Consider the following 27,736-nt stretch of genomic DNA (forward strand, 5'->3'; position numbering starts at 1 on the left):
GATGTTCCCTGAGTCTTAGTGGGGTAATGTAGATGTCCCATGTGTGGCTGAGCATTCATTTTTATGTTAGTTTCTTCATTTTAAGAAGACATGAAACTGTAGTCACTGCTGTTCACTACAAAATGAAGCTTCTCTGACCAAAGCTGACAGTGCCACTAATCGGTAGGTTCAAACATAGTTAATTAGATGGCAACCCAATGGTGACACCATGTTCATTTAGCAAAACAACAGCAGTAGCTTCTCCGCTAGGGTCTATAACCTCCCTAGCCATGGGCTTTGATGGGGTTTATAGGGCCAGTTATGAATCTCTTTCTGTGAAACAGGCTTCAGATTCAATCAAAATGCTGTTGGCTATCCCCCAAGCAGACGTGTCACTATTCCACTGGATAGTACATTTTTCCTGGCAGGGAGGTAGTGCTTCATGGAGGGTTAAGAGCTAACATTCTCCAGCATCCTGACTAGAATCCTCTGGCACTAGGAGGGATAGCCAGCAGGGAAGGACCTTCCCATCCAGTTCCAACTTGAATTTTTCTAATAAAATTTAGAATCATAATTTTAGTGTCTCAAAGCATTTTATATACATGTTAGTATTTGTCAATTAGAAACTTTTTAAATGAGGAGAATTTTAACATGCTGTAGAGGAAGCAACTAGAAGCCAGAGAACATGAACAACTTAAGTACTTATGGTCAGTCAGTTTAGTTGGAAGGATTGAGGCTAGACCTTTGGTGTATAGCTTACAAGCAACACCATTCTTAAACATACAAGTGAGAAAAAAATGTATGTGGATGATCTGATTCTGTAACTGTTGAAAAAGAGAATGACTGGAATAGTTATGTATATCCCAGTCTGTATATATTATATAGAAGTATAATTATTAATTACACTTCAGGAATACTAACAGAAAACTAAGAAGAGATGCAAGTTTTTCTATTACTCAGAAGAATGAAATAATTGTCATAAGTTATCTGTATATTTAACATCAGATCAGCATTTGTTTGCTTGCTTGTTTATTGAGATAATCTTATCTATATCCTGGGCTGGCCTTGAATTCAGTTTAGAATAGCATCAAACTTGGAATTCTCCTCCCAGCTTCTCAAGTAACTGTGATTACAGGCAAGAGGCACCGTGTTCATCTAGGTTAATATCACTCTAACTGTGATAGAACCTATGACGTTAGTTCTTTAATATAGACAAACATTCAAAACTGGAGCTAATGGCATAAGAGAACATACATTTGGCATCAGTGCTAAGTTGTGGCTTGCAAGGCATTTTTATCTAATCATTATAAAGTAGCATTTAACACACAAAAAGCCTCAGACTTTGCTTTTCAAAAGTATACGTGTCCCTCCTCTTCATCGGGGCCTCCTCCGACATTCCTCAGGCCTTAATTAAATTAGAACCGGCAAGAACATTGGGCTTGGGGTTAGGATAAATAGCCCAGGTTCAAGCAGGAGATGCTGCTTTAATGACTTGGAATGTGTCCAGAAAGCACAGACTGGCTAGCAGGCAAATCTGACAGCTACTGGATCTTGCAGCAATAACATTCTAACCAATTAAAAGCTGAACTCGAAATAATGGTTTGTCACTGGGAGGTGTTTCAGAAACCAATTGGTCCAGATTAACCAGAAGATTAACTTTTCTAACTGAATTTAAAGGTCATAGGAAGCTGACTCTAATGAAAGAGAAAAGCATTCACCGAGGAGGGGGAAGCTTACACATAGAAATTAGGTTAATAGATCGTCTATGTTATTTATAAACAATTGCAAAAGTGCTGCCCTTCTTTCTGTCAGAAGTTCATAGGGATAAGTATGCTCATTACTAAAAATAAAAATAAATCGTTAAAAAAGAGAGCAACAGCTATTTCTAAGGGATTTCTCAATGGAAAATATAGAGATAGGCTTCCACTATTCACAAGTGTGCTTAACTTTAAAAAGTGTTCATGTCAAGTGAGAAACCTACTTTCAAGTTGTACCTAACAACCATGAAATAAAAGCCATTTGATGATTGAACCTCTGACTTTGGAGACATCTGACATCATTAACCAGATAGCATTTGGTTATATAAGTCGTGCCAGTAGCCCATGCTTTTCAGGATTACCAATACAGCCATGTGACAAAAAGGTCCTGGTAAGGGGGCTCAAATGATAAGGGATCTTGCCACCAGTCCTGACAACCTGAGTTCAATATTTGGCACTTGCATGGCAGAAGGACAAAATTAACTTCCACAAATTTTCTCTGGCTTCTACAAGGGTGTCCTGGTCTCTCTCTCTCTCTCTCTCTCTCTCTCTCTCTCTCTCTCTCTCTCTTTCTGTCTCTGTCTATCTCTGTGTGTCTGTCTCTATCTCTCTCTGTCTCTCTGTTTCTCTGTCTCTGTCTCTCCCTGTTTCTCTCTCTGTGTGTCTTTCTCTGTCTCTCTCTGTCTCTGTCCCTTTCTATTTCTTTCTCTGTCTGTCTCTCTCTCTGTGTCTCTCTCACACATATGCACAGGCATAGTCACACACACATGAATGAATGAGGGCATGAGTGCAGACACCTAATTCAATGTAAAGAGTGGCTCTCTTCAGTGTCCCAGCATTCATCATTCCTTTCAACTTTTTCACCTGTGCTGTCCATAGGTGCAGCCCACTCATTGGAATGACTGTTCTTTTAAGACTAAGATTCTTCCAGCAGAATCTTCCCCTGTGAGAAACATCTATCCTCCACAGGAAACTCTGCAAAGTGAAAAGAGGTGTCATGCGAGTAGAAATCTTGAAGTAGCTTTTCTGAATTACGGGAATGCAGTTAAATATTAAAATGATTAGCACCTGAGTTTTCGTCTCCCCTCAAGCACCTTGTGAGGTAAATGGTGGATTTCAGTGAGCAACTGTCAAGAAAAAAAGATGGAGAGTAGCTGATAATTGAAAAGACAAGGAGGAAGAGGAGAGGAAGGAATTGCTTATAGACAGAAGTGATTAGAGTGTTCAAACAACATGATCAGATTCCCATCTGTCTGGTAACTGTGAGACTTGAGTGAAGGGAAGCAGATTTTGGTGTTGATAAAAACCAACCAAACCAAAGAACTTGCTTTAAAAAGTGGGTGGTTCATGGAAGAATGATGCCTCAGAAGGTTGAAGGAAGCCATCCGTGCCCTCTTTGTAATACATGTTCCCAACAAGGACCAGCTGATCTTATCGAAGGCAAGCAGGGATTACCCTAGACCCTCTAGGAGTCATCCAGGGAACTGTGAACTTTCTGGACACTGGGGTGGCTTTGGTTGGACCAATACTCACACCAGCTAAGCTATTTTCCCAACACTGAGTACTCAGTAGCAGCAAGTCCTGAGTGGAGATAACTTTTCTAGGTCCACATTTCAGGCATTTCCGAGTGATTTGCATGTACCGTGACTTGTGGTTGCTCAAGTGCTTTTGGTAGCAGTGCTAAAAGTCTCTGGCTGACGCACCCCTCACATCTTCCAAGAGTTCCCAAGACTGGTACTCTGACTTCTCTCTCCATTACCTTGCAGTTAAGGATTATTGTTCTCAGAAAGGGACCCGCCAGTCTCAGACACAGGCCTAGGCAAGGGTCATTACAGAGCTTAGATCTTGCTCCAGCTTATATCTGTACTGTTCTCTTAGTCACTAACATATGCTCGTGGGTTTCACCTTGCCGATTTGGCCCAGAGAAGTTATTGTACTGACTCCTATTGTTTCTAAACATCTTAACAACTATACCAGCCATAGGCAAAGCCACTGGTTAGTATCTTGGACATATATTCACTGAGAATAGGCTCGTACATGCCAGTGCAAAGGGTGTAGAGGTTGGGTTGCAGATATGGCTTACTACACTGTGCAAGTAGTCACATTTGTTTGCTCACTGAGTTATTTAAACTGGCTAGATTCGGGGAACTGAATGAACTTCACTGTTCGCTTACACTTTTTCTTCTTCTAGATAGAACCAACTGTCTTGTTAGCGTTTTATGTCAAGAAACATGGAAATTTCAAACACCCAGCATATTAGCAAATTTTATTCGTGGCTAGTTCAGTCTTTCCCCTATCAATGCATTCAGTCTTTTCCCCTATCTTCCCTTCTAAGTCAAATCAAAAGAGTGACTGCGATCCAATTAACTGAAAATTGTCTACATGATGAACCCATGGCTTTTTTTTTTAAGGATCTTAGTTTTCTAACATGACTTCATCTCAAGTAGTCATCCCTCAAAACGGGCAGCAGACTGGGACTGAGCAGAGCAGGGTTTGTGCTTCTGAGGCTCGGCTGGGTGACTACTATTGACAGGTTTTGCCAGGAGTATCTCAGCAAATGAAGTCTGAACCTGTACGAGCCAGGCACGCTTCTATGTCGTGTGAACTTGGCAATGAGGGAACTCTTTCCAGGACCTTAGGACATTTCCGATCTAGTGTTCTGTTTATCAAAAGCATGGAGGAATCTATGAAGTGATGCTGCTGAGTTATTTCTATCCTGTCTTTTAATCCCAATGTTGTCCTTCCCCTTCTACATTGTGTTTTTTCTCACAATATGTAAACCTGGAAGTGAGAAAAAAATATTTCAGGAAGATATTTTAGGTTACACTTACTATTTATTTGTGTTTCAAACTGTTGCTTCTTCCTCAGACGTGTTTCAGAAAGGGGGCTACCACAGTTTGCTAGCTGGGCTAAAATGCACAGGGTTTACAAGGCTGTTTCCCTCAGAGAAGTCCTCCCTGTGCTGTGCCAAGCAAGCTCTCATCCTGTCAGCCTTAAAACTCTTCTCGGTGCATCTTTACCTGTGGCTTCCTGTCATTCACGAGCTGGCTCCTTTGCTGTGTCCTTTCTTGTCCCCAAAAGAAAACGGCAGGAGCTGTTATGGTTGCCTTAGTCCGTCTAGAAGTCATAACAAAATACCATAGTCTGGGTAGTTTAGAAGCAACGGAAATTTGTTTCTCATAATTCTGGAGTCTCTGCTCAAGGCACTGTCAGATTTCATACCTAGTTTGGGCCCACAGCCTGAGCAAAGACACCTTGCTTTTTTGCATACCCTCACATGGTGCTGAAGGCAAAAGGAGTTTTCAGGGTCTTCTATTGTAAGGGTAGAAATACCATTCATGAGGGGTCCATTCTCTTGATTCAGTCACCTCCAGAAGGCTCTATCGCCATCACCTCAGAGAGCAGACTGAACGTGAGTTTTGAAAACAGCAGTAGACTCTCATCAGGAACAAACCTACCTTGTGGACCATGCTTAAGTATTACGTCAACCCTTCTCGAGTCCCCAGGATGACAGCTTATCTCCCTGTCCCACTTCCAAAGTCTCCTGAGTACTTTCTGAAACCCATCTCAAATTAGTGTGTGTGTGTGTGACTTTCTCTGGTCCTTTCTCTGAAGTAAGAATTTCTAGAGGCAAAAGCTGCCTTTTAATCATTGTTTCTATTTCCAAGAGTGCCCAGCAGAGTTATGAGGAACAGTCCCTTACGGAGGACTTACTGAATTGAATATGATAAAATAAGTCAGTGTCAGCTCAACCTTTGATTTGCTGACGTGAAAAGATGGAGAGAAAGAAAAAGGATCGAGTCAGGCTGAAACACGTTCATGTTTACCAAACACTGACACACATAAGGATTGTACAATATAGTTTTGAGCTTTTATATATATAATTCTTTCAATTTATATACACATTCTATATTGGGATGCTGAGGGGATTTATGTGAGACTCTCTGTCTAAAGCATACGTGGAGTTTATAGACTTGCCCTTGCTTTGTGGGACCCTTAAAATGAAGGGGATAAAGTCCAAACTTTTTTGGAAGCCACTGGAGAGGAATAAAACACAGAAAGGTAATCATTCAAGAGCAGCAGCAACCGGGCTCCCTGAGTTGTGTCAAACCTCCTGACTAGTTAGAGCAAAGCTCAGGGCGGCTCCCCACCAGATGCTCTAACTTGGATTCTCCTTTTGCTGCCTTGGGAACCTTGCCCTCATTAAAAGGGATGGGAAAGTAGCCACATCATTACATTCACTTAAGGCAGAATTTAGCTGGTCAGTTTAGTTACTGTCAGGAAGGGCTGCCACTTTGGGGGTTTTGAGCCCTTATTGGCATCACGGTTTGGAGAGGAATTTTTATTTGTCTTACTTTGAAATTTACATGTCTTCCGAACAACTAAAATTCACAAGAACAAACTAATTAATGGATTCCATTTTTGACAGCTACAAGAAGACGGATGAGAAAGTAGCATGCTTCTGGCAGCGTGTTATCAATTGGGAGGCAACAGTGCATTGCCTCTATGTGGAACAGTGAGCTGGAACCAGCACTGACAGATGACACGGCCCTTTGACAGTGATGCCTGTATGAGCTGACAGCTCCACTTGCAGTCAGTCAAGTCTGCGCTTTGCAGCAGAATTTTAACGGGCTTGATTTGCAGAATATGCTTTGCCCGCTTCTCGGCTTGTACTAGAAGGGAATAAAAATTTCAAAGTATTCACATTAAAAGCAGATCCTAGCATCTGTTACCCAGCCTTCTCCTCCACCCCAAAGCTAATAGTAATAATAGCAAATAAAGCATAATCTTGGGGGGCGGGACTGGTAAGACACTGGGGAAAGGGCCAATTCTCCCTTTGAAGCCAGATTTTCTATAAAGCAAGGTTGACCGTAGATTAGTCAAAAATCCCTTACAAGATGGCAAATTTCCCAAGGTAATTATGAATGAATCAAAAAATAATATGTCTATGTGAGTGTGTACATGCAAATCATCACAGACATCTCTGAGTTATCTAATTGCTCCCTTGAAACTTATAAAATATGCAAAGATCCCTTCAAAATATTAAAGAAAATTATATTTTTAAAAGAATTGATCTTACTCATTCACTTCCAGGTTCAGGTCACATTCTTTATTTTTCTGTTTTGCAGTGTGTATCCCATTTGACTAAGACGTACTCGTGGAGTTGCTTTTCTGTGTGAGATTTGCAAAGTTACTGTTCTGTGTTTCAATTACTTCACAAACAAATGTTGCTAATCGCCCTGTCACCACCAACATCTCACACAGGGCTGCAGGAAGAAATCAGGGCACTCAGAGTTACAAAACAGTTGCTGGAAGGCCAAATTGGACTGGCAGGAGCAGTATGAGTCTTTGCATTTGAATGCCCCTAGGCTGGGCAGGCACTCCTAGTTTCCGTAGCCTCTGCTCCCTGTCTAACACTGTGTCTCACTGCTCGCACACATAACATGTCCGGGCCCTGAAGGCAATTGAGTTTGTGACTGTGGCATCTTCAACCCTCACTGCTCCTCGCAGCAGCACACAGTAATTCTAACTGTATTGCTGATTTCAAAGACTTGGCATGTGTAGAAGAAATAAATAGAATTTATGGTGGAGAAAGGCAGATACAAATGAAATAGACCCAGACCGAGAATGGGTCAAGGATAAAAACAATATAATATGAACTGTTGCAAGGATGATAAGCTACCATTGAGCCTCCACTAGCTTTTCCCTACCGTCCCAACCACCCTAGATTCAATAAACATGTGGTAAAACAGACTGACAGAGCTAAATAACCTACTTTTATCTACGCAATTATGAAACTGCCCCAACTATTATAGTTTAAATGCGTGTCCCTCTGTCCCTCTAAAGCTTGGGGCTGAAACCTAGTTTCTTTTGAAATCATATTAAAAGGCTGGCCATTAAGAGATGATCAGGCCATGAGGGTTCCATCTTCACGGATAGCACTGGAAAAGTTACCAAAAGGTAAGGTATGTTCCGCCTTATCTTCTAATCCTCTCACCTTCCAAGAGCCAAAAAGGCCCTTACCAAATGTTGACACTTTGGGATTAGACCCTCTCTCTAGTCTCCACAGCTGTGAGCATGTACATTTCTATCCATTACAGGTTATCCACTGGGGGGTTCTAGGGGATAGCAACACAAAATGAAGTACGACACTGCGTTCGTCTGTTTGTATAGTACAACAACATACCTGAGATTGCTGAAGATCAGTAGAAGCTGCCTGCTTATCTCACAGTTGTAGAGGATCCAGTGCATGATGCCTACAGATACCCAGGTCTAATGATGATCAAGACGGATGGCAGACGGCAGTTCTGGGAACACACATAGGAACCAACGGTTGGTTACTTGTTGAGTTAGAAAGTGGAGAAGGAGTGAGACCCCTCCTGAGGGTGCATCCTCAGTGACTTAAGCATCTCCCATGAGGGTCACCTCCCAAAGTCTCCACTACACCAGTAGCTGTGGACCAGCCTTAAATAACAATCACACCTTCAAGCCACACTTAAGTCATGGAATACACCAAATCTCATTTAGGTAAGTAAAAATGAAGAGAAGGTATATGGAGAGATACATTTTTTTGAAACGTCTTGAGGAAGAGTTTATACTGAACCAAAGGAGGAAGTGACTTTACAGACAAGGAATGGTTTATCCAGAGTTCAGAAATGAGGAAGAATTCAGTTATCATCACTACAGTGGAGTCCATGCATTTCATAATGAGGAAAAGATAAGGCTGAGTTCCTTGGATTAAGCGCATATACAAAGTATTACAGCATACCAATTTGTAGGACGCACATTCCACAGACTGCATACAAAGCCCAAGTGAAATGTAATGACCTTCCATTTGTTTTATGCTAATTGAGCATTTATTTCATAAAGTACTGCCATTATACCGTAACCCTTGATAAAAAGGAAACTTTCCTGTTTACGTTTTACTCACATAACCTTGAATATTAAAGTAAACTTACATGCTCCATTAACTAGAAAATAATCCTCTCTCATGCTTTGAATTCACACAGGGTGTGGTGCACAGTGACGAAGGATTCAGCTGGTATGCTTGAAGAATTCTAATTAAGAAACAAGGTGATTTTTAAGGGTGACAGTTAATGTATCAACGACATCTGTTAATGGATATTTTTATTCTATCCTTCAACTTCTTAAAACTATGTATTTTTGAGGTATAACATTGTGATTTAATGTTAAATATTTTTACGCAGTTTATACCAGTTAAATCTTACCAGACAACTTTATATGCTATAAATAAATTATCATAAGTTGATAACAGATATTTTATGAGTTTGTAGTCTGCATAGAATAATATGCATCCATATTTATTAATATATTATATGCCTTCATATGGTTCAAAAGAATTGGTGGCCATATTTTCTCCAATGAAGGAATTGGGAATGTAAACAATTAAGTAAAATTATTTTTTTTTCATGAAAGTAATGTTTCTGTTTGATTTCTCTCTTTTAAAATTTCTAGACAATCATTCTTTTTCACATGATCTTTTGATTTGAATGCATATTATACAAACTAAGTATTATTTTCCAGGGAAGTGTTTTCTTTTTTTAGTTAATTATTTTATTTATTTACATCCCAAATGTTGTCCTGCCTCCTGGTCCATGACTAGACTTTCACATCACTTTATTGAGACATCACCCCAAGTAAGTCAGTACTCAAGACAGAATTATAGGGACCAGAAGTAACACTTGCTGTATTGAATGAGTTTCATATTCAAAAGGCTAATCTTAAAATGAAAAATGTGATTACTCACTCTGTTTTTCCTTTCCTTTCCCAGTATAATTCTTGACCTCATTGCTTCAGTGCCTGTCTTCCTGCATCTTTATAACAGCCGAAAAATAAAGTCATTAGCTTGGTGCTTCCTTCGTCTTCCACAGGCACTGTCACTGTCTGTTTGCTCAGGCTGCAGACACCCTCCCTTCCTCTTATCTTTTCATCATTGCTTTGAAAAATATGCCTCTGTGTGCGTGCATTTGTGTTTGTGTGTGTGTGCGTGTGTGTGTGCATGTGAATGTGTGTGTGTGTGTGTGTGTGTGTGTGTGTGTGTAGGATGCCCTCAAGTGTATACTGTGAAGATACAGTAAACAATAAAGCCGTGGTCAGTGGCTTTTGGAATATCTGTGGAGATTATTACATTAGCAATCACACTGCAACACCTGAAGTGTCATAAGGGAAACTTCCCAAAGGATCCCCATTCAATGTCCTAGAAGACTTCTTAGAAGAAAGGACACACCAAAGAAGATAAAGAGATGAAAAGGAATTGACTACTGGAGCAGTAGTAGAAGCCCGGACAGATAATATCATATATGCTAAGACCCATAGGCCAGCAAGTGTGAGGCAAATTCAGAACATAACAGAATATTCTAGAATATAGGACACTTGTGAGGGGATGTCAAGGACAGGACTGGTATGAGAGAGACAGGTGAGGGCTAGATCAGGTGGGATCTTAGCCATGCTAAGAGGAGATCTTTCTTATTTTTTTAATTAGCCATTTTCTTTATTTACATTTCAAATGTTATCCCCTTTCCTGGTTTCCCCTCCAGAAGCCTCCTATCCCATTCCCCCTCCCCCTGCTTCTATGAGGGTGCTCCCCCTACCCACCCACCTACTCTCTCCCACCCCCTAACCCCCAGCATTTCCCTACACTGACTGGGGCATTGAGCCTTCATAGGACCAAAGGCCTGTCCTCCCATTGATGCCTGACAAGGTCATCCTCTGCTGTATATGTGGCTGGAGCCATGGGTTGGTCACTCCATGTATACTCTTTGGTTGGTGGTTGAGTCCCTGGGAGCTCTGGGGGATGGGTCTGGTTGGTTGATATTGTTGTTCTTCCTATGGAGTTGCAACCCCTTCAGCTACTTCAGTTCTTTCTCTAACTCCTCCACTGGGAACTCCATTCTCAGTTCAATGGTTGGCTGTGAGTAGCCACTCTCTATTTGTCAGGCTCTGGCAGAGCCTCTCAGGAGACAGCTGTATCAGGCTCCTGTCAGCATGCACTTCTTAGCATCTGCAATAGTGTTTGGGTTTGGTGACTGCATGCAGGATGGATCCCCAAGTGCGGCAGTCTCTGGATGGTTTTTCCTTCAGTCTCTGCTCCACACTTTGTCTCCTCCATATTTCTTTCTGTGAGTATTTTGTTCCCCCTTCTAAGAAGGACTGAAGCATCCACACTTTGGTCTTCCCTTCTTCTTGAGCTTCATGTGGTCTGTAAATTGTATTTGGGTATTTAGAGCTTTTGAATCAGTGAGTGTATAATGTGTGTTCTTTTGTGATTGGGTTACCTCTCAGGATGATATTTTCTAGTTCCATCTAGGGGGAGATCTTATTCTTGGAGCACAGATGGAGCTGCTCCAGGGACTTCTTTTGAAGCACAAGTATGGACTATGTTGTCTGTCTTTCCTTTAATATCAGGGGAGAGGAACACAGATGCATACTTCCTTTCATTAATAAATGCCATATAGTTTTTCTCATCTCATTCTGTTCTCTTTTTCCCTCTCCTTCTCCCTCTCTTCCTGGACTTGATTAACATCGAACTGTTGTCAAAGGCATTGAATGAAACATGGGAAATATCATTACGATCTAACACATTTATTCCCTGCTCAACTGGAATTACATCCTTGAATGGTGGAAACCTAAGGAAGATGCTATGTAAGTGAATAATAGATATTTCCTCAGTGAGCTGTAGTAAAGAGGTAAAGCTAGTCATGATGATACACACCTTTAATACTAACATTGTGGGGCTGGGATCATGAAGTACAAGGAAAGCCTGGGCAACACATTGTGTTTATATATGGGCTACATAAGACACTATCTCAAAACAAATTAAAATGAAAGAATAAAATAAACCAACCAAAAAGGGGTAGAAGTTTTGATTCTCAGAACAATTTTTTTCCTAAAAAAGACACTTCACAGAATGCAGCTCTGGATTGAAATGAATTATTGACTCTTGTTTCAGCCGTGTTGACATGCTGATAAATAAATATTTAGGCAAGTTATAAACGGATGTATGAAGGCCACAGCAGTATCTCAACTTCCTGTCTCCTTTCCCTGCCTCACTCAGAAATGTTTTGTGAACATGTTTCAAACTGCTGTATTATGCTGTCACACCAAAGGCAGATTTCCAAGAGAATGATGTGGCGGCAGCCTCTGCCACCTCAGACACAGGGCTTTCTGGGTATTTATACCCCATAGCATGTGACTCTGCAGCATGCCTGGAAGTGCTAGAGAAGGAAGGATAGGGTTCTCTCTTCAAGGAGAGCACAGGAATAAACATGAGGCTGCAGGAAGTGTACACGTGAGTTGGCAAAAAGAAAACATGTGTGGTTTTCCCTGGGATCCACTGAAGAGCTGTGTTAATTAAAATTTCACTGGCTGAACTTAAATCCCACAGATGATATGCATCCCAAGCTAATATCGTAGGAAGTTGGCTATAATTAGTCGGTATGTAGTCATTGACTGCCTTGTACTAGACAGCCCACAGAGATATAGAAAAACCACAACTGAAGGTTTTGAACACCACACCCCTTATCAACCCTGCAGCAGGAAGCTGATGAGCCCTGACTAGGGCCACCAATTTGGAAATGCTTAGGAACTCTGACCTTAGGTTCTCTCATGCCATTCTGGGTAGCGCTTGCATTGGCCAGCTCTTGTCACAAATCCCTTTCCCACATTTATAGCTTTTTGTTGTAACCCACTGACTTTAACCAAAGCTATCTGTGTGACTTAGTTTTGGATGTATTCTGGAGTAGATTCACCAATTGGCATATAACTCCACACCATGACTGTCTTTCTCCCAGAATCCATCACTAGTTAATAGTTCAGCAAGGTAGAACCCTAGATGCCCTTTCTCCAGCCATGACTGACTATAGACTAGGATAGTGTCACTCACGCTCAGCGCTCCTACTAACAGGTATTGTGAGGTCCTGATTGTGGTGACTACTTGAGGCCCAGAAGATGGCATTCTAAAGCGCTTTGCCTTATCTTTCAGCTCTTACATTCTTTCTGCTTCCAGTTTTACTATGTCCCCTGAGCAAAGGTTGAGTTTTATGCAACTCATACTGGAAACATGCTTGGAACTAAAAAACTGCCACCCATGGCAAGACTGGGTTATGAAATTTTAGACAATTTACCTATTGAACATTAGTGAACACTTACACAGTGTCCTTGAGTGCTGCCAGTAACCATGATTGGAAGTTATTTTTCTTACCATAGCTTAATAGCTTGGATCATTAACCCATACACACACACACACACACACACACACACACACACACACACACACACACACACACATACACACACACACACACAATTTTATTTAGTGGTTACCATTAACTCTAAAGAGCCAGTCAGTCCAGAGATACTGAGGCAGTTTAAATACCCTAATTATGTCTTAACAGGATTTTAAACCAGGCCAGAATTATAATTTATGAACCTGAGCTTCAAATCTATGTGCCTTCTGGTTCCCTCTACGAATTTAATGGCAGGAAGATCATGCCATTTGAGACAGACTAGGGAACACAGTAAAACCCTGTCTTAAAATAAATACATAAACATATATACAAAGACGAGCCTTATAAAAATACTTTTGAATGCTGTCTAGTAAAATTCAAATAACTGAAAAATTATGACTTTTATAGACAAAATATTTTAAGAGAACGACTTGCCCAAAGGTTTTTATTTACACAATGGGTGGCAGAGGGAGGCTGTGGTGGGGTAGACCAGAAAGCAGGAGAGAAGGAGCCTGAGAAACTTCAGCAAGCCAGAGTCACAGGAGGACCTGAAGAAGAAGGGAAAAAAATCCTATGGAAACTCTTTTTTCTAGTAATGGAGGAGAAAGTTCCAGTGTCAGGGCTGAAAAGAGATCAGTCAAAGAAGCAGCTGCAGACCTCCCAACAAAGCCTACAGAGATCTCCAAGAATGGATTTGCCGTTGGTAGTCAGCCGTCTGCATCCGACTTAGATGAAGTAATCATAAGGAAATGGTTCCAACTCTTGCTTCAAAAACACTTTAAGTAGCAATAGCATTCCAGGAAGATGAAGACAGTGAACCAGAAGAAATGTCTCCAGAAGCAAAGACGAGAAATATTGGGAGGGACACACCAACATCAGCTGCACCAAACCCCTTTAGTAAAGGAAAGGATAGCTTTCTGATATCCAGAAGCAGTAGGAGCAGAATATAAAACTTCATCTTGGAAATGGACACAGTCAAGGTAATTAAATGAAGTGTTTTGAGATTGGGTTGTGGGTGGGTGCAGTTAGAAGAAACATTCTTCTTTTGTTAAGAAAGTCTTCTTTTTGTTAAGACTAGGTTTGAAGACATTTCTTCTTCTTCTTCTTCTTCTTCTTCTTCTTCTTCTTCTTCTTCTTCTTCTTCTTCTTCTTCTTCTTCTTCTTCTTCTTCTTCTTCTTCTTCTTCTTCTTCTTCTCCTTCTCCTTCTCCTTCTCCTTCTCCTTCTCCTTCTCCTTCTCCTTCTCCTTCTCCTTCTCCTTCTCCTCCTCCTCCTCCTCCTCCTCCTCCTCCTCCTCCTCCTCCTCCTCCTTCTTCTTCTTCTTCCTTGACTTTACCTCCCCCTCCTCCTCTTTCTCTTCTTCCTCCTCCTTCCTCTTCCTTCTCTTTCTCCTCTTCTTCCCTTCCTTCCTTTTTCTTCCTTTTCTTTTTAAAAATTGAGTGGTACACTAATAATCAAGAGTTTGAAATTAGATGTAATTTGTGTTTCATATACAGATTTCAAGACATTTGGCTAATTTTTAGTTTTATATGATTACTTTCAGATAAAAAGAAATCAGCAGTGGTTCCTTTCTAAGAACTGTACAATTTTTTTTTTAAGACACAACGGTTAGCATATTAAGAGGGAAGCCAAAAGTTACTGTCAACTTAAAACCATGAGCAGTTCACTCCCTTACCCAAACTGTCTGTTTCCCAGGAATGGTCTCTCAGAAAGGAGTACTGGATAGAGAAGACAATGTTACTGGATTGTTGACTGAACATAAATTTGCATAAATTAAAACAAACTTTTTTCTATGGGCATTTCATTTGGTTTTGGTCATTGCATGCTAGTACTGCATTGCTATCAGTGGGTACAAATACTTTACGTGTTTTATTTTATTTTATTTTTTGGTCAAAATTTCTTATGTGAAATATCCATAATTATAATTATAATTATAATTATAATTATAATTATAATTAACCCAGTTCACTTTAATGGTGCTCATCTCCATCCAGGATTCTTCAAAGAATACTATTTGCTACCAAAGTAACTTGGTATCTTGAATGTGCTTCTCTTGGTTTCTAATCGAGTTCCTATAGTATTCCCGCCAGAACTTGAGGCAATTCATAAGGACATTGCTTCTTTTAAAGTATTTTTGGCCTACCACCAAAAATATAAATATACATACTACCTTAAGTATTTGCCTGGTTTTTATCTTTTAAAAAGTTTAAATAAAAAAGGATAACATTCTATGACAGAGATGAGGCAATGGACTTTCTGTGACTTTTGAAGCATTTAAGTGACTTTGTAAATTCAATTTGAATTAAAAATCATAGGATTTCTTATTTGTACAGTGCCATGGCTTATTATAAGGAAATACATACTGACCAATGGTTTCAAAGTACATTTTGGATGACTAAAATAGTTCAGAAATGCTTAAAAATAAAACACTTTTACTATACATAAAACACATATACTCTTAGATTTGTGTGTTGCAGTGAGGAGGCGAGGCTGATTCCATGACAGGCTTCACATTGACAGTAAGGAGACTAGACCTAAATATCTGCTTCCAAGAATTGGGCAATTCCAGGTAAATCCAGGCCTCAGAAGCTGCTTCCCCACTTGGCCTGAGACAAGGACAATAGGTCAGCAACAATTTCCAGACTTCCTCAGCTACTTCCCTAGCTAACAGTTTCCAGATTTCCCCAGCAAGTTTCCAGCTCCCACACTGTGGAAATGGAATATCCACAGAGATGGACCCAACAGATTAACATAGAGGTCACTTGCCCCAGAATTCCCTAATGTGCTTTAAATCAGGCCTGCAAACTCACTTCAGTGTCTATCTTGGTCTATGGTGTCTTAGGTGTCTATGGTGAGACCCCAACATGCTGGACTTCTGCAGAATAAAACATTTTTTTCCTTTACATACTATTTAAATCTGGGGAATCATTCTTCAGGGAATCATGGACCCTTATAGCAGGATGTTTGTTTTGTACTTTTGTATCATATATGTATTTTCTTTTAATGTGACAGTTAAATGCATCTTTAATAGTCACAGACTATTAAATGATAAGATTTCCTTGAAAATTACCATGTTAAACTTGGAAGTAGCTTCAGTGAATTTCCTTAGGGGTAATTATTCATTAGGCATTTTTTAATGTGCTAACGTCCAAGAAGCAGCCTATGAATATTTTTAATGTTTTGCTCATTACATTAAAGTTTACTTAATAAGCCCCAGGTAAAACAGTGGAAAGGTACACAACACTATTAGTTTACACATGACGTAAGTATATCAAGGTACATGAATTTAACTTTTATGTAGGCAAACTGTCCACTTGTGTTCACTTGTCCTTTTTATTGTTTGTTGAAATAACTTTTCTCCTACATATTCTTTACTTGAGTCAATGATATATTAACCTAAGGGGAGGTGGGTGGGGTGAGAGACTGAGATGAATGTCTCTACTAACACTACAATAAATTTTGTCAAATTTGAATAAATATTTATATATTAAAGATTTATATTCTTTTAATTGTATATATGTTGTGTGTATGTATGTATGTATGTATGTATGTATGTATGTATGTATGTATGTATTTATGTATAAGTGCAGAGGCTTATTCTCCCGGAGATGGGTTAACAGGCAATTATAAGCCACTCAACATGGGTTCTGGAAAATGACCTTGGTTCTTCTGCAAGAGTATTATGAATTCTAAACTGCTGAGCTATCTATGCAGCCTATGATTTATTTACTACTTTAAATTATGAATGTGTATGTATACATGTATGCATGTGCATGTGGCTACACATGTAATAGGAGGTGTGGAGGCCAGAGAGACTGGATCTCATGGAACTAGAGTCATAGTTGTGAGTCACCTGCCATGAATCCTGGGAACAGAACACTGGTCCTCTTCAAGAACTCTTAACCCTTGAGCCACATTTCTAGCCCCACAGTATTTTTTTTGTTAAAGACCTTAGTAAGCAATAAGTAGGTTCTATTTAAGGATCAAACTCCAAATTATGAGCAAATAGTTAATTGCACAGGTCAGTGCAGAATTTAGGATATTTATACTTGTGTCCACTTTGTGTGGATGTATATGCATATGTGTTTTGTGACACTACATTAAAAAAACATGGAGCTGTGCCCTTCTACTCACAAATAACACCATGAGAGTTATAAGAAGCAGTATCATAGGAGAGATAGAGTAGTGATCGTTAAGGGTTAGGGACGGGGAACAAGTGAGCTGGAAAGGGAAAGGGTGAGGAGCACAGGTGGGAAGGATTTGGGATGGATAGGAAGGATTTGGCCTCTGATGATCCATGGCACAGTGGAGTAACTATAGCTGACAAAATGTTATAATATATTTCAAAATAACTAGAAGAGTCCAACAGGCCCCAAGCACAGAGATGATTAATGTCTAAGGAGGTGAAATGTTAATCTGACCTTTATTTATGTATCTTTTAGATTATCAAACTCATCTGTAACCACACCACTTTGAAATGTGTCCAACTGTGAAAGCTAATTAGGGCTGGGCCTTGTTAGTACTTGGATGGGAGAGTTCCATACCGTATTCTGTAAACATATACAGATATTTAGAAAATAAAATTTGTTTTTAAAGAAAACAGTAAGATGATCTTATGCAAGTGACACTACTGAATTACAGTAGATAATGTATGTGACAATATGAATATCTTTTAATCATCTTTTTGTGCGTCTAAAATTATTTAGATATGTCTAAAGCAAAATTTTAATGTAGATGATACTGTCTTTTAACAGTTCTATGTGGGTCATAAAAGAGGGTGCTAAAGACAAGAAAGCATTTACAACAAATGCCTTGGAAAACGGGAACACACATGGTAGGAAAAGCTTCCTGGTGTTCCCCTCTTTAATTGTGGTGTGACTCTGAACAAATAGCTTAGCTTTCTTTCCCTTCAGCATTCTTCTGGGTAAATAGACTTGATAGTACAACCTCTTCCTAGTGTTGGAAAGATGCAATGAATTAAGTGTAGTACTGTTTCAATAGCACTTGGCACAGAGCAGCCACCCATTGTTACTGATGTTTGTTACTAATTCAATTAAGTGACTATTATTTGAATGTTAATCAAAACAATATTGAGCATTTTTTGAATAGTAGTTTTCATATCAAACACCCTTTATTATTTTGCTGAATTTTCCACGACAGACCTATAAAGTTATCCTGTTATGGAAGGGAACAGATGGAATGGGATAAGGTTATATGGCGGACACACAAGCTTTCTATCAGCAGGTAGTCCCAGAAGTAGTGAGGACTCATGGTCTGTCTCTTGTCTTTGGAAAGGCTATAACTTAGAAAAAAAGACAGCTATGAATCAAACCATTCATCTTGTTCACTTGTATTGTTATGGTGGAACACTACAGATTGGGACTTAAAAAAAAACAAAACAAAAAACAAAACAAAAAAAACCAACAAACAACAACAACAACAACAAAAAAAAAAAACCCCAAAAAACATTCCTCGTAGTTTTGATGGTAGTGAAATCCAATGTTAAGTTGCCAATGTCTGGTGGGGATTTTCATGACCATCTTCATGTCAGAAGAAAGATGGTGAGAAGAAGGGCCCAGAACCTCGCCTCTTGTCAGCATAAACCACCAACCAATAGTAACTTACCTGCCAGAGTGGCCCACCTTGCAAGAGTATCCTAGTCTGCAACAGCCACGCCCTGCAATGCAAACACTCTTTTCATGACTAGATCACATCTTAGAGGTGCCTTTATGCCATGGACCAGCCTTGGCTTGGAGAGAAGTTCTGACAGGTGTGTCTGGGAGTGGCAAAGAGAACAACTCAAGTCTAGTTGTGGGTCCAACTGATGACCTGTGTTCAACTCAAGTCTAGTTGTGGGTCCAGCTGATGACCTGTGTTCAACTCAAGTCTAGTTGTGGGTCCAGCTGATGACCTGTGTTCTGCTTTTCCAGTCTTTGTCTCTCTATGCTCTGCTTTCTCTCTGGAGATCTCTCTGTCAATGTCCTGCTTGCTTGTATAAGTTCTCCAAGCAGTTCTCTCTTTTTATTCTAAAAAATTCTCTGGATAGCACATCTCCAGCAGAATACAGATCCAGACTTTTATTTTACATATCAATCCAGTCATTTACTCCCAGTTTCCTTTTGATTGTCTTGTGAATCAGCATCCTGTGACCCCAGCCCTTTGATTCTTAGGAGACAGCAAGCATATCTTTTTTCTTAACATTGCAAAAGAATTCAGAGATCTGTCTGCCTTTGTTAAGAACAGATGATAAACTAGTTGGGTGGGACCATGCCCTGAAATTACCATTTCTATCACACCTGGGAATAACAACTCTCTGTCCAAGGCTGATCCTGAACTCAGGAATCTATTTGCTTTTGTAAGTGTAAACTAAAAATTTATCTGGGTGGGATCTCCTTTGATCACCACTCCCTACATCTCTTTATCTCCTTCCTTAGTAATTTTATGACACGTTGTCTTACAGCATAGCTGCTTTTGTTCATTTAGATTTGTGAAGCTCCTCATATAATTCATATTGCATCTTTATTTTTTACATAGTTGAGAAACTATATATTTTTAATTAATGTATTTAGAGCTCTTTCCCACAGCCTTAAGGGCTATCCAGAAGGTCTCAGTGTTTACTGTTTTGCTGAGTCATAGCCACACCCTCAACTCCTGCTGTTTCTAATTATCATGGAATCATTAACCTTAACTGAGAGGCATTCCTCTGAGGTAAAAGTCCTCCACTTCAAGCACTGGTTCCAGAAAATATTTACATTATTCCACAAACAAGCCTAATGAGCACAACAGCCATCTACATTCATGGAGTCTCATACCAGGGCCCTGTCCCAGGGGAAGGACCCTTGTCACTCTGTCCCCACCAAGGCCATGCAGGCCTCTGTACCATTGCTCAACAGGGTTACATTTCCAAAACTTGAATGCCAAGGGACATAATAAGATCACAATTATTAGTAATAATATGGTCTGCTGCTATCTCAAGGATCTGACATTTGAACTATGAAAGTACCAAGAGAAATTAGACCAGTATGGGAAGGGAGACAGTTACCAGGAGGACATTACAGTCTAAATGCTGTAGAAGAAAGATGGTTTGTTTCAGAGAATGTTATTTTGTTTTTGAAATAGCTTTACTTCACTAGGATTTATGGGTATGTTAAATTGTTCATATGATTTTTATTTTACTTCAGTAAGTAAATAAATGCATATAAATACATGTGATTGTGAAGAAATCCATACATATATAATCCAAATTTCATATAAGTTTTCTGGTCCAGTGGAATACAGAATTTAAAAATATATCCTCATGATTCTCTGAATTTCATCTGTGTCTATTGTGTTATCCCCTTTTAACCTCTAACTTAATTTGGATCCTCCCTCTTCATCTTTTAGTTAATTTGACTAAGAGTTGTAAATCTTGTTAATTTGTCAAAGAACCAATTCTTTGTTTCATTGATTCTTTGTATTTTGGTTGTTGGTTGCTTCTATTTTATTGACTTCATCTCTGAATTTGATTATTCCTTTCTATCCACTCCTTTTGGATGTTAGTTCTAGCTTTCCTCGAGATTTCAGGTGTGTCAAGTTACTAACATAAGATCATCTTAGTTTTTTGATATAGACATTTAGTGCTCTCTCCAGAGCACTCCCTCTTAGACTTGACTTCATTGTGTCCCATAGTTTGACTATCTTGTATTTTCATTTTCATTCAATTCTAAAACATTTTAGATTATCCCCCTGATTTTTATCTTGACTCAGTTTTTATTCAATAGTGAGTTGTTCAACTTTCATCAGTTTGTATACTTTCTGCTGAAAGACCCCCGAAGGGAGCCCCCCACTCAAGTCTCGGGAAAGACGCGCACCCAGTAGGACACAGACACCGACCTGCTGCAATCACACGAGGAAGATTTATTGTAAGCGAGATGAAACGAGAGCTCAGGCCAGCATGCTGGGGTCGAGACTCATACGCCACACAAGGAGTAGAGGAGTTCGACCCCGACCTGAATTTTCACAGAGCTTATAAAGGAAAAAACCACAAACCAGGGGGATCAAGAGGGAGGGAGGAGGGGAATTCCAAAACCATAAACTGCCCATACAATTTAGGACTTTGTGACATTGTGATTAGGGGTAGTGACATTTTACAGGGCCATTGGACCATTGTGGCCGGAGGCTATGGGTCATTGTGGCTGTTCCAGGAAACCTTTCATGCAAGAATGTTCCGGGAACCATTGTACAGCAAGGGAGGGGCGAAAAGTTCATGTTCTCACAGACCCTACCTCTTCTTTTTGGGTAGCTAGGCGGCTTATTATTAATTTTTAATCCTTCATTCCCCACTTCTTCTTTTTGTTAATAGTTCTAATCCTAGAACTTCATGGAGAACTCAGCTTCATCTAGCATAACAGCTTGGTATTGTAGTCTTAACATGAGGATTCTAACCTGGACACTATCCAAGCCTATCCACCAAGGTCATGACTAGCTTTTAGAACTTCTAAGCTTATACGGACTGTGATCCCTGAGGCACAGTCCCAAGAAGTGTTAAGAGTACTAACATATGCAATGTTACATCATTTGTAATGGAAATCAAGCCTATCCCACACCTATCTTGATAGAACCCAGGACAAACATGACTGAGTTTCCCTCTAGCTCTCAGCCCCAACAGCTAGTACATGGCTGGTGAGGGCTGAGAATTGACAGCTGTCAGGGTGGTCAGCAGCACCAGGTACGGTCCTTTCCAGCGAGGCTCGAGTGTCTGGACTCAGTGTAGCTGCAACCTGGAACTGATGGGATGTCTCAGGGGTCTCCGGGGCATAGGCTGCTGTCAGCTGTGAGCAGATTTCTTTCTGTATCACCTGTAGGTCTTTTAGCCTGGCACACAAATCATTATTACTATGGCACTATGACATGTTGGTTCAGTAACATCATCTAATACAGTCAGGGGGGCTGAGGCCCCATATAAGATCTCAAAGGGGGTAAGGCTGAATCTGGAAGGGGTATTTCTTGCTCTGAAGAGAGCAAGAGGGAAGGAGTGTCACCCAGTCTGTGCCAGTCTCCATGGTTAATTTGGTCAGGGTCTCTTTTAGAGTTCTATTTATTTACCCTACCTGTCCTGAACTTTGAGGTCTGTAAATACAATGTAATTTCCAATTGACCTCTAAATACTTGGCCACACCCTGGCTTACCTTGGCAACGAAAGTAGGGCCGTTGTCTGACCAGATTACCTTGGGCATTCCAGACCTGGGGAAGATTTCTTCCAGTATCTTCTTGATGATTGCAGAGGCCGTCTCTCGTTTGGTGAGGAAAGCTTCTATCTATTCCTGAAAAAGTATCTACAAGCACTAGGAGATACTTGTGATTATATTTTTCTGGTTTTATCTCAGTGAAGTTCACTTCGACTTTTCACCAAACTCTCTAGGTCTCTTTGCCCTGTTTGCTTGCTAAGCATTCACTTATTGACATACCTTATACTTTCTACTGCCTCTCTGGCTAAAATCTTAAAGTCTATTACATACACTTAACTACTTGGACAAACTTTTTATCTCCTAATTGAGTCCATTTCTGTATTTGGCAAAGTGAGTCTTTTCTTTGTTCTCTGGGAAGTATAGCTTTCCCCTCAATGTGCCATTGTCCTTTATCTTTTAAGCAATTTGGGCCTTTTCTAAGTGAGGCCATCCTTTAGTCCGATCCCAGTTCCCAGTGGCTGTCTCTTGCAGGCCTGCAACCAGGATGGGCTCCTGCATAACCATTTTTCGAGCCACTTTATCTGCTTCGTTATTGCCCCATGTCACTGAATCTCTTCCCTCCTGATATCCTGAGCAATGAATAGTACTCACAGTTGTTGGCTTCACCAGGGCATCCAAGAGATGGTAAAGGCATCTGCAGTGCTGATGTACTGGGGGGGTAGAGGTTCAGTCATCCCAGATGACATTGTGTTGTCCACCATGGCAGCACCCACTTGTCTCTGACCTTCATTCATGAAGAGAACTGTTCCCGTCTGTGGACAAGGTCCTCGGCTTTCAGCAGGGGTCAATCAGCCAGTCGCAGAGGTCTTTCCTCCACCCATGGGCTTCTGCCAGTACTTGACACTCGTGCTGTGGTGGCTCCAGGTCCGGATTGGGCAGCAAGGTGACCAGATTGTCCCCAACCAGTGGAGAATCTAGTCCATGGCAGCTGACCAGTGGTCCCATCTTTTGGGACACTCTATTCAAAGGCAGAACATCAGCCACTCTATCACAGTTTAAGTCCTGGATTGGGTGATAATTGTTAGTGCCCGGCTGGCAGGAGTGATATGTTCCAAGTAGAACAGCGCTAAGCCATTCGTCTCCCAGCATCAGGTACTGGTGCACTGAGACAGGTCTTAAGCTCCGCATACACAGTCTGTAGATATGCATACACATGGCCTCACCCAGCCATTTCAGCCCACGCAAGCCATTTTGGAGAGCAATTTTCTCATGAGCAAGGGATAGGGGCAGTCAGGGATGACTATGAACTAGTGGGTTACCCGGCCCACGCCAAGGTCCACTGTTCTTCGGGCAGTCCATAAGTATTGTTTGTTGCCAGTAGGCCCCTGTACCCAAGGTCTTTGGATATTGGCCCACTGGAGGGGGGCATAGGAGCACAGAGCATTGGGTCCCTGCATCCACACTTCCCTTCTATCTCTGTACATAGCCAGCACTCTAGGACCAAGAGGCTCTCCAGTGTCCCCTCTTGTTCTTTCTGGGGCAGTCCCTGACCCAGTGTCTTTTTTTTTTTTCTTCGTATTAGGCACACTGATCTTTAGCCAGGAATTCTCTTCTGTTGCCAGGTACTATCTTCCTAGGTTCCCTAACTACTGTGGCCAGTATATGTTCCTCTCTTGTCTTTTATCTCTCTTTAGCTCTCTAATTTCCTCTTCCTTTAGTCTCTTTTCTTCCCTAGCTTCCTGCTCTTTTTAACCTTCTTTCTTTCTTTCTTTTTTTCTTTCTTTCTTTCTTTCTTTTTTTTCTGTCTCTCTGCATCTTCTTCTACAGCTATTAGGTGCTGTCCACTTTTCTGCACAGACCCTGAACCATGCATCAACTTACAATAACTCTCTCAGCGACTTAGCTTAACCCTTCAAGTTTCTGTAACTTTCTCTTCATATCTTTTCCTTATCTTAGCCAGATTGGTGGGGCATTTTCCAGCCCCTAGGAGACCGACCCTTGGAGCCTGGGGGCAGACCTGGCACTCCCTACCTTCAGGCGTCTGAAGAGAGCAGGCAGAAGTGAGGGCCTTCTATGCGTGTTGGAACCCTTTTTTTTTTTTCTGGCCTCTAGTAGGATTCCGTCTTTCCTCAGTGGTAAAGAAGACCTGTAACAGTTACTAACAAGCATATCAAATGGGATGGTGAGAAAACAAGAGAATCTTGAGAATAGAGTCTACCGAAGAGGGCAAACAGCATTTAGTCACACAGCTAAACCAGGAGGCCTTTCTTGGAACAAAAAGGCCATTGTCAGTGTCAGCTCCATGGCTTTGCCTCTCAAGAGAACCAGCCTCCAAATGACACTAGGCTTCTAGTAACAACTAATAACAAAAGGATGGAGAGATGGTTAGAACCTGGGTGCTAGATGCCAGGGGGCTGATAAAAGAATTGTAACCAGTTCACCTGGGGCTATCAGGACCTCAGTAGTAGCCCTTTACCAAACTGTCTCACTGGGTTTAAAGGCCCATGGAAAAGAAAACATTAATCCTGACCTTGGCTAACTCCAAGTAATTTAGTGCTGGAGACTGACTCCTCCCTTGGAATAAAGACAGCAGATAAGGCAGGCTTCCTTAAAGAACTTCTCTAAATGAGCACTCTCCTTCTGTGAGCAAATGTCAGAAATTCCTTTCCTGTTCTTGTTTTCCTTATAGCCCCACCTAGCTCTCAGCCTTTTTAGATTATTCTTCCTGTAGCATTTCTAACACAGCCTGTCCCTTTTTTTTTTTTTTTTTTTTTAGCCTGTTAACAGCATTTTTGATCTTTTAGGCAGTTATGCACTAAGTGTCATACGGGCTGAAACTCCGCCTTTAAGATTCTTTGCTCCCAAGCAAAATTTAAATCCTTTTCCAGCTTATCTCAGCTGTCCACCATGAGATTCCCAGAGATCGCGAACCAAGGTGTAGTAATTCACTAAGAAATCTCTCTATAGTGTTTCTTTTTACCTTAAGCCTTTTCCTTTTAAACAGCTCCTGAAGAGCCAGAAAAATTGGGTGAGACTTGAGAAGTCCCCATGCTCGCTGCAGCAGCTGCTCCGCAGCTAATTTCGCTCCCCTCTACTGTGTGCTGCGAGCACAAGCACAGATAAAACACTATTTTAAAAATTAACTTTGGCTATCAACCAACACACCGCCACTAGAGCGGGGTCCATAAGATTAAGTTTCTTACTAAGCATTAAGGGGACCAAGTAAAACTCTTCGACGAACAAAGCAAACAGTTTCATGATTTCAAACACAGTCGTCAGTCCAAGATTTTAAACACGGTCGTCAGTCCAAATTCAAACACGAAACAAAAGTCAAAAAAACACTGGACAATACCACAGAAAACAATCCAGACAAACAAGACCAAGACAAAGCATCCTATAACCAATTTCCACAGATGCCTGGTACCTTCAGTACCTGGCCCAAACTGCAGCTTAACCTTAGCTGCTTCTGGGATACCAAACACAGAAACAGAATACAGACAACAGACACTAACACATCTAAGCACACTTGTCCGTGCCTATACTTAAATAGGCAGCCGAACTCGACCTCCAAAGTCACAGTCAGATCTTTTTGACTGTCCGTTGCCGGGTCCTCCCGACAAAATTCGGCTCGAGGAACGTTTCTCACGCGTCCCAGAGCCAGGACCCAACAAAGGCTGACTCGTGGAACGTCTCTCACGAGTCCCAGAGCCTGCGCGATTGGGGCGTCCCCCGGTGCGCTTTCTAAAAAGGAAAAGAAAGAAAGAAAAAGACTATTCGGAGTAGGAATCCTTCATCTACTCACAGGCGCCATTTCGGGGTGGGGAACCTTCTTCCACCCGTGCACAGGGCAGGAAACCTTCTTCTGCCCAGACAGTGCACTAAGACTCTCGTGCACAGGGCAGGAATCCTTCTTCTGCCCAGACAGTGCACTAAGACTCTCGTGCACAGGGCAGGAATCCTTCATCTGCCCAGACAGTGCACTAAGACCTTAAACCGGTACCGAAAAACACAGACTACAGGACTTAATTCACACACACTCACACACACGAGCACAAACAAAAGAGAAAAAAGAAAACAAAACCGACGTCGACTTCGTGTCGACCAGAGGCACTGAAACTGATCGGCAGGTCGCAGACCTTGCCTAACAAACCGGTCGTCAAGGAGTAAAGTCTCCTCTGGACCTATCAGATGGGGTTCACCAGGCGTCCCTGGTCCCCCCTTGTCCTCCTGGGACGTCTCCCAGGGCGAACGGACGGTGGGTACCTGGACACGTCTATCCCTATCCACCCCGCTCTCCTTCCTGGAGCGCGGTCTCACTGAGCGTCCGCAAAACCGAAACAGCGATCGCACCAGATTCCCAGACAGAACATAGACACAGACCCAGACACAGCGCTGAGATAAAACAGAGAATCTTACCTCCAAGTGGGTCTAGGACCCCTGGGTGGTCGCGCAGATCCCGGACGAGCCCCCAAATGAAAGACCCCCGAAGGGAGCCCCCCACTCAAGTCTCGGGAAAGACGCGCACCCAGTAGGACACAGACACCGACCTGCTGCAATCACACGAGGAAGATTTATTGTAAGCGAGATGAAACGAGAGCTCAGGCCAGCATGCTGGGGTCGAGACTCATACGCCACACAAGGAGTAGAGGAGTTCGACCCCGACCTGAATTTTCACAGAGCTTATAAAGGAAAAAACCACAAACCAGGGGGATCAAGAGGGAGGGAGGAGGGGAATTCCAAAACCATAAACTGCCCATACAATTTAGGACTTTGTGACATTGTGATTAGGGGTAGTGACATTTTACAGGGCCATTGGACCATTGTGGCCGGAGGCTATGGGTCATTGTGGCTGTTCCAGGAAACCTTTCATGCAAGAATGTTCCGGGAACCATTGTACAGCAAGGGAGGGGCGAAAAGTTCATGTTCTCACAGACCCTACCTCTTCTTTTTGGGTAGCTAGGCGGCTTATTATTAATTTTTAATCCTTCACTGCCATCTCTACTGTTATTGATATCTAGCTTTAATTCTTCATGTCCTTATAGGATAGAGGGTGCTATTTCAATTTTTCTATATCTGATGAGACTTGCTTTGTGACCTATTTGTCCTCAATTTTTAAAATTCAGTGGGCTTCTGAGAAGAAGTCATACTCTTTAGTATTTGGGTGGAGTACTCTGTAGGTGTATGTTGTTCAATTTGATTTATGACATTATTTAACTCTGGTAATTTTGGGGGAGGCTCTGGATGATTTATCTATTGATGAGAGTGAGGTACTGAATTTACTCACTATCACTGTGTGATACATAATTTTAGTTTTCGAAGTATTTATTTTATGAATGTAGGTGTTCTTGTGTTTGGTATATAAATGTTGAGAATTGCAGTATCTCCTTGGTGAATTTTTCCTTTGTAGTGTCCTTCCCTGTCAAACGATAGTTTTGTATTGAAGTCTATTTTGTCAGATATTAAAATGGCTATACCAGCTTGGTTTTTTGTTTCCATCTGTTTGGGAATACAATTTTAAATCTTTTTATTCTAAGGTAAAGCTCCAAGTTTCTGTAAGGTCCATGACCATAATGGTGAGAAGCAAGCAG

General features: G+C 41.2%; 1 protein-coding gene and 1 pseudogene across 13 annotated transcripts in view; one reads left to right on the forward strand and one right to left on the reverse strand.

Annotated features, from left to right (window-relative positions):
- The window catches only part of LOC120102844 (uncharacterized), a 67,454-nt gene that overhangs the window by 25,086 nt on the left and 14,632 nt on the right, over nt 1-27,736 (reverse strand). For 2 of the 13 annotated variants that reach the window (XR_015620163.1, XR_015620167.1), the window contains 6 exons: nt 18,607-18,658; nt 9,505-9,571; nt 8,696-8,794; nt 7,924-8,044; nt 6,817-6,908; nt 5,533-6,409 (listed from right to left, as the gene is read on the reverse strand). Coding sequence is in view for 3 of the 13 variants with exons in the window: in XM_087551498.1 (XP_087407624.1) it covers nt 14,057-14,428; nt 18,607-18,658 (424 nt within the window). In the remaining 10 variants the exon portion in view is untranslated. Of the gene's footprint in view, nt 1-2,600; nt 2,712-2,804; nt 2,864-4,756; nt 6,410-6,816; nt 7,004-7,923; nt 8,045-8,695; nt 8,795-9,504; nt 9,572-13,401; nt 14,429-18,606; nt 18,659-27,736 lie in introns of those variants that run through there. The other 11 variants (XR_015620166.1, XR_015620169.1, XR_015620170.1 and 8 more) reach the window with 10 other exon arrangements.
- On the forward strand, nt 12,023-13,970 carry Pcnp-ps1 (PEST proteolytic signal containing nuclear protein, pseudogene 1; annotated as a pseudogene).

The sequence above is a fragment of the Rattus norvegicus genome, chromosome 5 (assembly GCF_021556685.1).
Source record: "Rattus norvegicus strain SHRSP/BbbUtx chromosome 5, alternate assembly SHRSP_T2T, whole genome shotgun sequence".
Taxonomy (NCBI): domain Eukaryota; kingdom Metazoa; phylum Chordata; class Mammalia; order Rodentia; family Muridae; genus Rattus; species Rattus norvegicus.